The 13,579-nt window shown below is 34.3% G+C and overlaps 1 protein-coding gene across 1 annotated transcript in view; it reads left to right on the top strand.

Annotated features, from left to right (window-relative positions):
- LOC129234716 (tectonin beta-propeller repeat-containing protein 1-like) overlaps window positions 1-13,579 on the top strand; it is a 67,286-nt gene that overhangs the window by 10,498 nt on the left and 43,209 nt on the right. Inside the window, exons 2-4 of the mRNA XM_054868739.1 lie at window positions 8,147-8,329; window positions 9,246-9,368; window positions 11,944-12,066. Of these exons, the coding sequence (XP_054724714.1) occupies window positions 8,147-8,329; window positions 9,246-9,368; window positions 11,944-12,066 (429 nt within the window). The remainder of the gene's footprint in view (window positions 1-8,146; window positions 8,330-9,245; window positions 9,369-11,943; window positions 12,067-13,579) is intronic.

Genomic DNA, 13,579 nt, shown 5'->3' with positions numbered 1-13,579 from the left:
GATACGAGCAATCAACCACAAAAGATGAAGAACACTTACGCAGATCCCGTTCTACCACTAACATTGAAGTAAAAGTTGAAGACTCAATCGATGTAACTATCAACCAATGTGAATTTTTAGCTAACGCTAAGAATAAAATGGGCCTTTTTTATCTCCTTAAGATGCACTTGCAAAGAGGCGGTTGCACAGTTCATCAAGCACCGGGTGATGCTGACTTATTAATAGTTTTAACAGCGATTGATAAAGCTAAGAATGGAGTTGAAGCTTGTGTGATTGGTGATGACACGGATTTACTAGTCTTGTTGACTGCTCACGCACCAACAGAAAACAAATTGAAAATGGTGGTACCAAAGAAAGGCAATCAGCAGGAAAAGGTGTACACTATTTCTGACATTCAGCGAGGCATTGGAGATATGAAAGGTGTGCTCTTGGCGATATACGCCTTCTCAGGATGTGACACAGTTTCATTTATCTACAAGAAGGGGAAAATTTCACTGTATAGGAAAGTACAAGCCAACGAAGGTCTTCGCACGAAGCTTCTAGTCTTCAACGACCCCAAAGCTGACCCCAGTGCAGTGGCTGACGCAGGAAAGCATTTCCTTCTTGCAATGTTTGGAGCCAAGAATACTGAAGATCTAGATAGCTTTCGCTACCAGTCTTACTTGCAGGCTATTGCAAATCAGCCTTACATTCATTGTTCAAGTTAGCTGCACTACCCCCCACTTCAGCAGCTGCCAGCCAGCATTCATATAGAACCTATCACCAGGTCCAGAAGTGGCTGGATGAGAAAAAGAATCCGCTCCAGTGGGGGTGGAAGAAGATTGGTGAACACCTGAAACCAGTTACAACAATGCGTTCTGCAGCTCCCCAGGAATTACTTTCCCTCATAGTGTGCGTTTGCAAAGACGAATGCGTACGTAACTGCGAGTGCAGAAATAGTGGTCTAAACTGTTCAAGCATGTGCAGTAATTGCTCAGGATTAGGATGTCTTAACAGGGACACTAATATCATAGACGATCTAGAAGAGGACGGTGCCATGTTTGAAGAGGACTGAATACTGGTGAATACTTTACATCAATATGCCACATTTAACGTTCTACAGTTTTATTAAATGATGTAATTATAAATCATAATTGTTATGCATGTGATATTTTTATATTTTAAAATCATTTATGATGAAAATATATGTATTCTTATTGCGGCATTGTCCAGAAAAAATTTGGATTTCACCGTGCCGCAGATTTATTTAGCCATGACCCATGAAAGCCTCTTTTCCCTTAAAAGTAGAGCCCCTTAAGTAGGTGGTGAGGCTTTCGTTCCTTCAAGGGCATATCACAAATACAACCACAGGCCCCTAAAATCTCAATTTGCTTTTACAAAACACAATTCATGCAAAAAATTAGTTTTCTTATTGATATTGAATATTTTTTTCGAAAAATCTAAAAAAACACGAAAAATTTCTACTTTTACACCCTCCGTAACTCTGGAACCGTTCACTTAACAAAATAATTCTTAGGACCATTTTGTTCGTAATTTAATATAGATTATTTTGTACATTGCACTTTTTGCGATAAACACCATAGTTTTCTAAATATTTTCGAAAAACTGATAAAAACTACTAATTTACCAACTTCTCCCCCCCTCCCCCCAAAACCAGACGCTGTAAACAGTGTAACTTTTTACCAAACAATGTGTGGACAGTATGCAACAATTTGGAGTTAACGGGAAACTTTTACTTTGGATGTTGGGGTTACGCCTTTTTTTGGTCTATTTGCATCGTACTACATAGGATTTGGTCTGTAGACACTCCAAGCACCTAAGAAAATGTTAGATATCGCCAAAATCCGAAGTCAGGCTTTGTCTGAGATGGAATCAGCACAAGTGACAAAAAATCTGTAGTTTTTTGTGGATAAGGGTCGTAAAATGAATTAAAAAGTGAACCAGAAGGACATTTTAGAGGTTATTTTACTTCTGTGGGCCTAAGAGCACTTCAGCATTGTAGACTGGACATTTTCCTTTAACTCCACACCGATTCATATGGCCAAAAAGACAAGAGTGGTACAAGGCGCAATGTTTTTGACATATCATTTTCAGGGATGAGATTTTTCCGGCTTTTGCCGGAATTCCGGCTTTTTCTGTTCACTTTTAGAACCTTTCCTCCTTTTTTCCTCCTTTTTTTGCTTCTTTCAAGCCTTATTTTTCTCAAAAATCGGGAAAAATACGAAATTTTCAAATTTTTGATCCCCGATTTCTTATTTTTTCTACTTTTCTCCCGCGAATCTTTATCCTCCGCGATATCTGCCAAAAACGTATGTTTTGGAATCATGCCAACGATGTCAAACACGTGCTGCCCCGAAATTTGCATGCCTTGTTTGAGATTTCAATCTTTTTGCATCCTGCAAGTATTTCAATTATTTTTAATGTTGGGTGGTTTTTCACTATATGCTACCTTATATCTGCTTATTTTATTCATCATTTCAATAATATTTTTATCTCTTTTATTTATTTTGGAAAAAATACAAAAGTCAATCAAAAAATGTGGCATAGCACCCACAGTCTCGAATTTTATTGAAACTTTGCATGGTTACTTTTTTTGTGTATTTAATGAAGTGCAAAAAATATTTATGGGGAATCTCAAACCGTTTAGGCTTTACAGCCTGTTAAAAGTTTTGAGATTTCATGATTAAATGAGGCGGCTGCAAGTTGTTCTTTTGATTCCGAAATCGTATTAGGAAGTTTTTAAAGATAAATTTTGGGTTCCAGTGCAAGGAAAAAGATAACCAATCGTTTATATACATATATATATATATTTATTTTCAATTCTTACAATGAAAAGTATGTTCTACCATCATCATCATCATCATCATAGTTGGCTCGACAGCCCAGGGTGGGCCAGGGCCTTCCTTTGGAGAATCTTCCAAGACGTCCTACATTTTGCCTGGGTTTTCCAATTTTTAACTTTGAGAATATCGAAGTCAGATTCAACAGAATCCAACCATCTCATTTTTGGGCGTCCCCTTCCTCGAATTGTCACAGGTTTTGCAGCAAAAACTTTTTTTACTGGGTTTTCTTCATTCATTCGAGAGACATGGGCTGCCCAGTTCATTCTCCTAATTTTTATGCTTTTTATTATGTCAGGTTCTCTAAACAATCTGTAAATTTCAAAATTGAATCGTCGTCTCCAGACACCGTTCTCAGTGATGCCTCCAAAAATGCTTCTTAAAACCTTTCTCTCAAAAATTAATATCTTGTGCTCTCCGGTTAGTATGTTCTACCACATAAAGAAATTTTAGATTCTTCTCTCCATTGTAAATTTTTTCTTTACAAACAGACCCCAATTTTAAAATTTATGTTCTCACTCATTTAACACTATAAACTCAAATGGTTTTAATGAAAAAAATGTATTTTTCTCTAAAAAATATGAAAAGTTGACACTATTATGTGATACAGCCAAGATTGACCTCTGACTCCCCCAACCCTTTGTTAGCTCAGGGGTTTGAAATTGTTGCCTCTTTTTTAAAATTTAGATTTATTTATTAATAAACACTCTTGCTAGAAATGGTACAATGCAGCAAACTGTACAAAATTATTACTTATACTTAATTAAATACGTATTACCTTTAAAACAGGTAAATTAGCCATTTTTTATTGAATTTTTGAAAATCATGGCTTTTAGGTTCTATTTTGATGCGGTTTTGGATATCATCCCTTTTACGAAATTTTTTGGATTTCCTCCTTTTTGCTCTCTGACCACTCTCATCCCTGCATTTTAAGAGTGGACGTTCTACTTGCTCGAACTCAATCCCATTTATTACACTATGGTCTATTTTGGAGTCAAAGGACTACCCTAAACAGACATAAAATTGAACTCTCTAAACCAATTGCTTTATTGGGAATAGGATTGATTAAAAGACTTGCAGCCCTTGAATGAAAATTTCCATAAGCAGTTGCATCTCAGTATTACTGCAAAAGGCTGCTAGTTTGAAACCAATTAAATTTATTAATTGCTAAAGGACTTCTCATATTATTTTTGTTTTGTTGATTTATTTGCTTTTAATCGAGTTTCTTGGAAAAGTGCTTGCCCGTTTTTTTTTTTTTTTTGCACCCTGTACATTTGGTTCGCACAGCCAGCAGAAACATAGTTTTGTGATTAAAGTTATGCTTGTTTGTTTTATGAAAAAGGAAAATTAATTCTTCACTAAGGTTGTTGGTTTAAGCTTTTTTGCAAAAAGTATTATTAAACATTTTATTATCTACATACAAATTATATCGTGATACAATAACTTGCGTTAATGTTCGACAGTATTTCAACATAAAACGGGGGGGGGGGGGGGGGAATTGCATCAAAATTTAAGCGTGAGAAATTTCTAATCACTTTTTGCTGAAAATTTCAATTAAAACCCTAAAAAGTTGAATTTTTTTTTTCCAATTTTTCCGAAGTGGAAATTTATTTTTTCGGAAAAAACGTTTTTTTTTCTGTTTTTTCGGAAATTTTCCGTTTTTTTTTTCCAACCGTTTTCATCTCTAGTGATATATAATACTTACAGGAAATAAAAAGACATAAAATATTTTCATTTAATTAAAAACTGAAGTTCAAAATCATTTTTAAATACATTATCAAACAATGTATGAAGCTTAAAAGCAAAATATACAGGGTGATTATAATTAAAGTTCCACTTTCAAAACGCTGTAAAAATAAAACCACTGGTCAGAATGACCTCAAATTTCAACAGAATATTATCGAAGAAGGGGGAAAACGTACGGCAGAAAAAAAAAATAAATTGTTGGAATTTTTAGCAATAGATGGCGCCGGGGCCGACTGGCCAGGTCGGCTAGTCGGGGATCCCCGACTGGGCCAACCGCCGAGTGGGGCACTCCAAGCATTTTTTTTATTGAACTTAATACATTTAAATTCACACCTAACATTTTTTAAAGTGTCATTAAAAAAAATAATAAAAACATGTAATTCATTTAATCTACGTGAATGTATTTGGAAAGAAGTTTATTTTTCTTCCACCCTAAGCAGGGACCAAAGTAAATAGTCGAAGTTCACCACGTACGAATACTTTCCTCTTTTATCAACTTTCTGTCTAGTTTTTAGAGCTCTGGGGGCCATGGCTCCCACATTGAAGAAACGGGAGGGGACCAGAGAAATTGGAGTCCGACGCAGCCAGGAAAAGAGCCCGAGACGAAAAAAGAGAGTTAAAAACTCATATTTGTAAGTCTATTAACAGAAATTGAAGGGACCTGCAGCATTAGACAAAGCGGCCCCGGCACTGCTATAAATGTGTGGGTCATGCTTTGGGGTGTTGATACATGAGCACAAGCAGGAACAAACACGGAGTGGGGGGGTGGAAGAGAAGGGACATTTTTTGACCCGGTTCCGAGCCAGAAGGCCCGAGATTTTTTAAATGAGGGGTGAAATATATGTTGGGACGTAGGGGTAAACAAGGTAGAGGGGGGCCGTCAAAGTCATTTGTGACGTGTACCAAAATTTCTGTGCACACTCCTGATATTCACTGTTTGTGACAGATTCGACTAAATGCTGTCAGTAAGCAAGATATTTCATTGGTCATTGTAAATTAGCGCTATACGAGTATTTTCATCTCTGAAGCGCATACGGGAAAGCTAAAGCAAGTCTAGACTACGATAAACTGAATCTGAAACAGGACAAAATTTCGACTTCGAGAGAGCTCCTGAACATAAGCGGATTTAGGATTGCATTCCGGGGGGCTGGGGAGGGCAAGGTTTCTTTCTTTCTTTCTTTCTTTCTTTTCTTTTTTTTTTTTTTTTTTTTTTTTTTTTGAGCTACATTAATTGGGGAGTAATTTATCAAAAGCTAACATGTCCAATTTTTAGAAAAATTCATTTTATGATATTTTCTAAACCTTTCACACGACCTTTATCAAATCATTTACTCTCAAGAAATCCAAACGTGAAAAATCCTATTTTATTTAAGAGTAGGACCAGGTTTTTACTTAACGGGGTACCCAGATATGAGGTTCCTTTAGTCAAAAAGTCACCAACGATAATAGCCTTAAGTCTACAATTGAGGACTTTGATGCAAGAACTAGTTCAGTCCAAACTTTTTTTTTTTAATTCATTTTTGCGTGTGGCCAATAGTATAGAAGTTCCGATTGATGCTACAACGGACACAAATGTAAGGTCAGCCCTCTGCTCTCTAGTAAATAATGTGGGAAAGATATTAGCCTTTTTACCGGACACTGCTGTTATTTGTTGGTGTTACCAAAAATGAGTGAGTCTGTACTCACTCAGTTCTTGGTTCTTGCATTAAAGCCCTTAATTGCGTTTTTCAGATTTAAATATCGAAAAATTGCCAGACAAAGTCTTCGAACTTTCACCATTTCCTTAAAGTCACTTAAGATAGCCTAAAATTTCACTTTTTGAAATTTTTGTGGGAGAGCTCCGTAACCCTTTTAAAAGCACTATAGTCAAAAATTGATTTCAGTTTCAGAAAAAAAATGCCCTGAGGGAACCGGTGTTTCCCCCAGACCAAAAAAAAAGGGGCAGTGCGCTTTCAGATAAAAGGGTACTGTTTAGATAAGTTTTGTAAATCAAAAAAGGTGCTTTTTTTTTACTTTTTAGTTTTCTAGGTACATACATTGTTATAGTAATTATTTTTAAAATATTGAAAAGCTTTTTGTTGTTTAGTTTTAAAGGTAATGCAAAAAATATTCAGATATTTTCTAACCAGATTCTTGTAGATAAATTATTGAAACGAAAGAGTGACGTTTCAAGAACAGGCCTATGTGAATCTTTACCTTTTGAAAAAAATGCTTTTGTGAAGTTTTGTCTAAACTTTTAAGGGGTAAGGAAGGTTGATCAAGTTAAGGTTCAAAAGTTAGCTTAAAAGCGGAAGGGCACAACCTCCTCCTAAAAAAAATCTGGGGGGAAATACTCGAGATACCTGTCCCCTTTCCTTTTAATGTTTTCAAACACATTATAAGACTATGTTTTTATAATTTCAATGCCGAAAAATTAAGAAGGAGAGTCGCCGGACTCCCTATAGTAACTAAATGCAATTTAAAATTGGGTATAGTCTACTTCAGTTTTTAAATGCTTCTAAATGAAATCACTGATTCTCCTCCTCTCTCAAGCGTGACCACTGATAGTTTTTCGTTTTTTAATAGTTCAAAATCGTAACGTTTTTGCAGAGAGCTCCCGATGCTTCCCTGATTAATTAATTTTACCAAGGGTAACCTAAAATTGCATTTCTAAAACTTTCCATTTCGGAGAAATTCTGGGAAGAGCCCTCAACATTCTGTTGTAAACGAAGATAGCCAAAAATAGACTTCAATTTTGAAAAAAATAAAAGTTGAGAAAACAAAATCGTGGGGCAACCCTTTCTTTTTCCTATCTTCAACTTACCAAAAATTGTAAAATTACGCTTTTTGACATCAATTTTGATAATATCACTTGGAAGGGAACTAGAACCCCTTCTTCCGATTCTTTTCTCCTTATGCCTATACAGATTGATGCTACAATTTCGAATAATTTTCGGGGGAATTTACCAGATTCCTCCCTTTCCTCGTGTCCTTCCTATGTTGTAAGTATAGAAGCCTCAGGATGCGCCTTTTCAGACTTATAACCATTAATATCCTTTGAAGGCACATAAAAAATGTGTTGATGCTAGCTTTATTTTACGTTTCACAATTTTCTTTTTTTAGAACTTTAAAACTTGATTTAGAAACTTAAAGGAAAATAGGAACTATAGCGGTAGTTAAATGTCTTTGCTCGGCTCGGAAGAATCGAGCTCCGGTACTGGTTAATTCAACTTTTTTAATTTACAGAGGTGGGCCAAAATACTCTTTTGCCGACTGGGCCAAGGTCAGCCAGTCCACCCCTGGATGGTGCTGCAAGTATCAGAATATGTAAATCAAAACACCTGTCATGCGCACAACTCATTGAATTTGTTATAAAAAGGCCAAATACACAGGGTTTTTTTTTCCTCATTTTTCATCTGAGAAGGTCACACAAAGAAAAGTTTATTCAATCATGGTGACACTTTTGCATTGAGAAATTGATAATATTTTTTAAAAAATAAAGAAATGAAAAGAATTGTTCACATGTTTCCCCTATTCTTTTTCTAATATGTAAATTAATACATTATTTTTTATCTTTGAAGAGATGGAATCCTATTCATGGTTTCTCAGACTCCTTATTACCGACTGATCGCCCACATTGGAGTAGTGCTGATGGATTGATATCCCTCCCAAAAAATAATTTCAGTTTGCCGTCTAAAGGATGGGAATGGGAAGAAGAGTGGTATATAGAAGATAATTTGAAAGGACAACCGTTGGAACCTGAGGCATGTGATTAAATTTTTACAAGTATTATTATTTTTATTTCCTTACTTTCTTGGTGTATGGGAACATATTACAAGTTTTTTTGTATAACACCCCAATGTTGAAGAAGAACCTTGTTGGATTGGGTTAAGTCAAATAAAGACCACTGTATCAGCATTAATATTTAACTGACTACGATACTATGTACGCAACATTACTGCATTTCATTTAACGAATGTCAGGGAACAGCGTGTTGTAGTGTAAAAGTAGAATATAAACATAACATGGAGTCTGTCTTGTCATAACGTTTATTCTTATATGGCACTACTAAAAGGAATTAACAGTGCACCTGCAGGGAAATTATATCAATTCCTCCTTTCTACTGAGGATCATAATCTGAAACGTAACTTATGTAAAACTTGTTCAGGAGGTAGTGTGGGCTTTGCAAGATACTGGTAGCAATGATATTGGACTTCACTCTGGCTCAGTGACTTTTCCAGATGAAGCATGAATTGGAACCGCTCGATTCACTGCATCACGGATAACAGCTAAGTCTTTAGTCACACCCAATGGGTCAGCAACCTGTAGACTCAAAGGATTATCAGCTGGTGAGATCAGCTGGTGATTGTTTAAGTAAAATTTTTAACGTATTTTTATTGAGTGTAGATACAGCCTATATGTTTTTGCATGTTACTTAATATGTATGCATGTATATAAATATGAGTATGTGATTTTAAATAAAAAGAAGCAAATTTGTTTTCATCCCATAGTTTACAACAAAAAAAAAAGTCTGTTTCTGGAAAAGAAAATTTAAATAGTAGTTTTTTAAAAAGTTACTTTTTAAAGAAATATTTCAAAAATAATTTTAAAAATAGTTTTTAAAGCTGAAAAAATGTATTTTTGGAAATGTTGAATTATTATTTTTTTTTCTTCACATAGGGTTGGACTTATGCAGTTGATTTTCCTGCTAAATATGGACCAAACAAAATTTGGAACTCTTGTGTTAGACGACGAAAATGGGTTAGATATCGAAGGTTTTGTGCAACAAATAAATGGTCTATGGTAAATTCTTATTTTTGACTAGCAGTGTGTTTGCTAAATATTTTTAAACATAGCATTTAGCATTACATAGCTTATAAATCATTTGTATTAAGGAATTTTTTTCTCTGAAGTTAGGGTTTTTATATAAATTTTTAACCCTTGAAACCATGAATTTCTTGAGGAATAATGCAGCACAAGTGCCCGGAGAAAAATTGTCTGTTCTAAAAGCCTAGCACCACAGTGATCAATATTTTGAGCCATCTTCTTTCTAATGACATTAAAATTATGATTCATATGTTGTCCCCCCAGACTTGTTATAGGAATGCTGATACCTTCTTTGTTGTTTCAGTGAAGTTTTTTGGTTTTTGCTTTGTTACTCTATCATGTAATAAATTTTGTAAAAACTGATCTTCCAGGATTTTAAAACAGTCCGAAAATATTTTTTTCTAACCTTGCTTAGTTTTTAAACTAAAATGCTTACACAAAATTTAAAACATTAGTTCTAGCCCTCTGCATAAAAATATCCCTTGACATTTCTTAGAGAAGTAAAATATACGAAAGCTGCAAAGACCATTATAGTGATCAATTCAATAAAAAGTTAACTTTCTAAAAATAAAATAGAAAACAGGAAAGAAAGGAGATGTCTACTGTTTTGATTTTCAGTGTTTAAAATTTTTGACGTTTAATGTTTGGAAAAATAACAAAGAATTCAAATCTAAAAATTCCGTTCTTTTTTCTTTTTTTTCACTTTCCAATGCATGAAACACACTTGTGAAGGAGTTAATAAATATCTCTGGGCTAGTGATGTAAAAAAAAAAAAAATCATGTTTTCTTATGAAATTTACAATAGATGAAACAAGTCTTTAACCAAGTGATTAATGAAACATTCAATAACAGAAAAATACTTTTATCTTACAACACAAGTTTTATCATAATAATTTACCCATTTTCCACTGGTAGCTACAAACAATGTTTGAATTATGTATCCTTGAATGGTACATGCTGTGCCATTTCATTTGCTAGCATGGCCTAGACCAGGGGTGCCCAACATTTTTCTTCCGGAGGGCCGCACCTCTTATTTAAATCATTCTTGGGGGCTAGAACGCATATGAAATTTCAAAATGTATTTCATTATCTTCTAAATAACATGAGAAATAAGAGAAAAGGAAAGAAACTTACAAATCAGGTTTTGTTGTTATGATTACTTGATGCCTATTTTATTAGATGCATGTTTTTCAGAAACCAATTTCTGATCATTTGTCTCCAAATTTGTTATTGTCAGTAATTGTGCTCTTCAATTCGTAACATTGGACGAAACAATGCCCGGTGTGGCTCGTGGGCTGTTAGTTGGGCACCACTGTGCGCATTGTCTATTAGCGCTTGAGTGCTTGAAACATAACAATTCCATAATTATCTTCCAACACTTATTTTGCTGTGGACTATCATGTTAAGAGTTCAAAACAGTGAGCATTTGAAAAACTGATGACTGATGTCTTTTGAGGCAGGCCAAAGACAATGGAGCCTTTGGCATTTAAAATGGAATTTTAGCAGTACTACTGAAAATGATTCATGAAAAACACAGAGCTTCTGATCATAATTACAGGAATGCATTACTAATGAAGACAAATGTTTGCCCAATATGGGGCTATCATCTTCAAATCCCACTGAGAAACTGATTGCAGTAGTGCAAATAACTGCAAACATAATACTGTAACGTAGGGAAAATTAACTGTTCACCCTGGTCATCTGAATCAATGTTGCTCTGTTGCTGTTTGAGAATGGCTATGTTATGCCGGATCCAGTATATTTGAAAAACAGATTTGCTGTTTAAATGGATATTATTACTGTGCCTTACTTTGTATGTTTGAAGAACAGATTTGTGTCATGAAAAAGCAACTGTATCACCAGCAGTGGATTTGTGATGAAAGTTGGTAGCATTGCCTTTAGCAATGATCTGTGCCCTCTGAGTCAAACTTGCCATTTTCTTTAACATTTGATTGTCCCACCAATGTTGCACAAATCAATAGGTGGGGGGGGGGGAGTACGCATAACTTGGCGGCACTGTAAAGGCGATGTAGATCCTAATCACAGTATTATGCTGCTGCTAGGTAGGATTTGCCCCAACTTTTGTTCAGGCACCGGAAATGTTTTGTACTTATGATGAACAAACCAATTCTGTAGTTGAAGATAAATAATGAATTTAAAGGAAATCGAAAGCTTGAAATTAAAATATTATTTTGGTAATCGTAATATTAAAATTTAAATGCAAATTCATAAAAATAACTTAATTTTTAAAAGAACAATAATATTATTGGAAAATCTTCAAAATAGGATTGTGACATATCAGCCTTTTTATTTAGTTAGTTATTTAATTCTTTGGTAGGTCTCAGTGAAGAAGCTGAAATAAGTCAAAAAGTATTCTTTTAATTTAATTTTGAATTAAAAAATAGTGTTCTATGTAATAAATTTCATGCAAAAATTAAAATGATAGTGCTAAGTAAAAAATTAAACATATTTTAAATAGCTATCAACCAAGTCACAGACGTTTTCTTTGGGCTGCTTCTTTTTCTTTTTATATATTTATTTATTTATTTAGATTCCCAGCATACATGAAGATCCTGTGCTGGAACCATTCATTGATGTTGCTATTGGTGGCACTGAGATTCCTGGAGGGGAAGCTGAAAATTTTAGTGTCTGGGCAGTCACCATAATGGGCAGAGTCAGTATGAACATTTTATGTTGTTAACTTTTACTTATTATAAAAAGAAATTTTGTGTACATATGATGTCTAGATGAATTCAACTCACTCACATCCATGAAGGTTATCTACCAGATAGTGTGAAAAATGAGACAGTGCACCTCAAGAACTGAGGTTTTTGAAAAAACGAGCTGATGTGTGCATCACATGACTTCCTTTTACACCATTTTAATGTTATTTCCTCATCATTGGAAATTTTAATGTGATTCAATAGTTAACGCTCTAAATATCACCAACAATGGTGAAATTGAAATCAGATTTTTAAAAAAAAATCCGCCAAGTTGGTGACAAAACTTGGCCACCAAAAGTCTAACGATATATCACCAAGTGTCTGCCAAATTATAACACCACTTGAGTTTGCATTGAAATTAACAATGATTTCCCCCAAAAAGGTGCAAAAGACCCCTTTAGAAGCACCCGAATGCAACCAAAAGGGGAGGTGCACAACTAGACTCCACTAGGAGTCTACGTACCAAATTTCAACTTTCTAGGATATACTGTTCTTGAGTTATGCGACATACATACATACGGATGTCACGAGAAAACTCATTGTAATTAACTCGGGGATAGTCAAAATGGATATTTCAGGGGGTTGAGAAAAAAAAAACTCAGCATTCATTTAGAGGTGAGCAAAATGGAAATTAAGGCCGATTTTTGAGTAAAATTATTTTCATGAATACAATACTTCCTTTTTTGCAAAAGGAAGTAAAAATCATTATTCTGTTTGCTTTTCTGAAGGGCATTTCCTCATAATTAGCTTCTAGTAATTTGCAAAAGCAATAGATAGATAGAAGTGCCTTCAGATAGTGCAACAGTTATTATTCTTTAAAAATTTGTTTCGGTCTTGAATTATAAATATGTAGAAGTGAAGAAAAGCCCCGAAGAAAAATTTTGTGAAAATGTCACACTTAAATTTATTGAAAAAGAGGAAATGAAAGATTTTATGATCAATTGAATTGTTTTTATTCAAATTTACTTATTTTTAGGTCACTTTTATTTTATAATGAATCTATTTTGTACAGATATGTGTATAAAATTTTAAATAAGAACCTTTTAATGCACACAACTTGCAGATTATCTGCAGACACGTGTTTTGATGTTACAAGGAACTCCTTTTTCAATGCAAAAGAAGTGAGCTTATGGATGAAAAGACATCCAACAAAAAGGGCATCATTTCATTCATAAGCTCACTTCTTTTGCATCGAAAAAGGTGTTCATTATATTGCAAAAACTCATGTTGCAGTGTAATTTACAAGTTTTGTGCTATAGAATGTTTTAATTTTTCTTTTCTGCACAAAAATTTTAAATTTCTTTCTTTGATATGTATATGTTAAATATTGCAAGAAAAAAAAATAGCATACGCAACCACACCTAGAATATGTTGCCATAAATTAATAAGTCAGCACTACTACATCAGAAATTTTTTTATTTATTAATTGTGTGTCATTCTTTTCTGTCTAAAAACCTATTTAAC

The sequence above is a fragment of the Uloborus diversus genome, chromosome 1, assembly GCF_026930045.1.
Source record: "Uloborus diversus isolate 005 chromosome 1, Udiv.v.3.1, whole genome shotgun sequence".
Taxonomy (NCBI): Eukaryota; Metazoa; Arthropoda; class Arachnida; order Araneae; family Uloboridae; genus Uloborus; species Uloborus diversus.
This window is presented reverse-complemented; position numbering and strand designations above follow the sequence as displayed.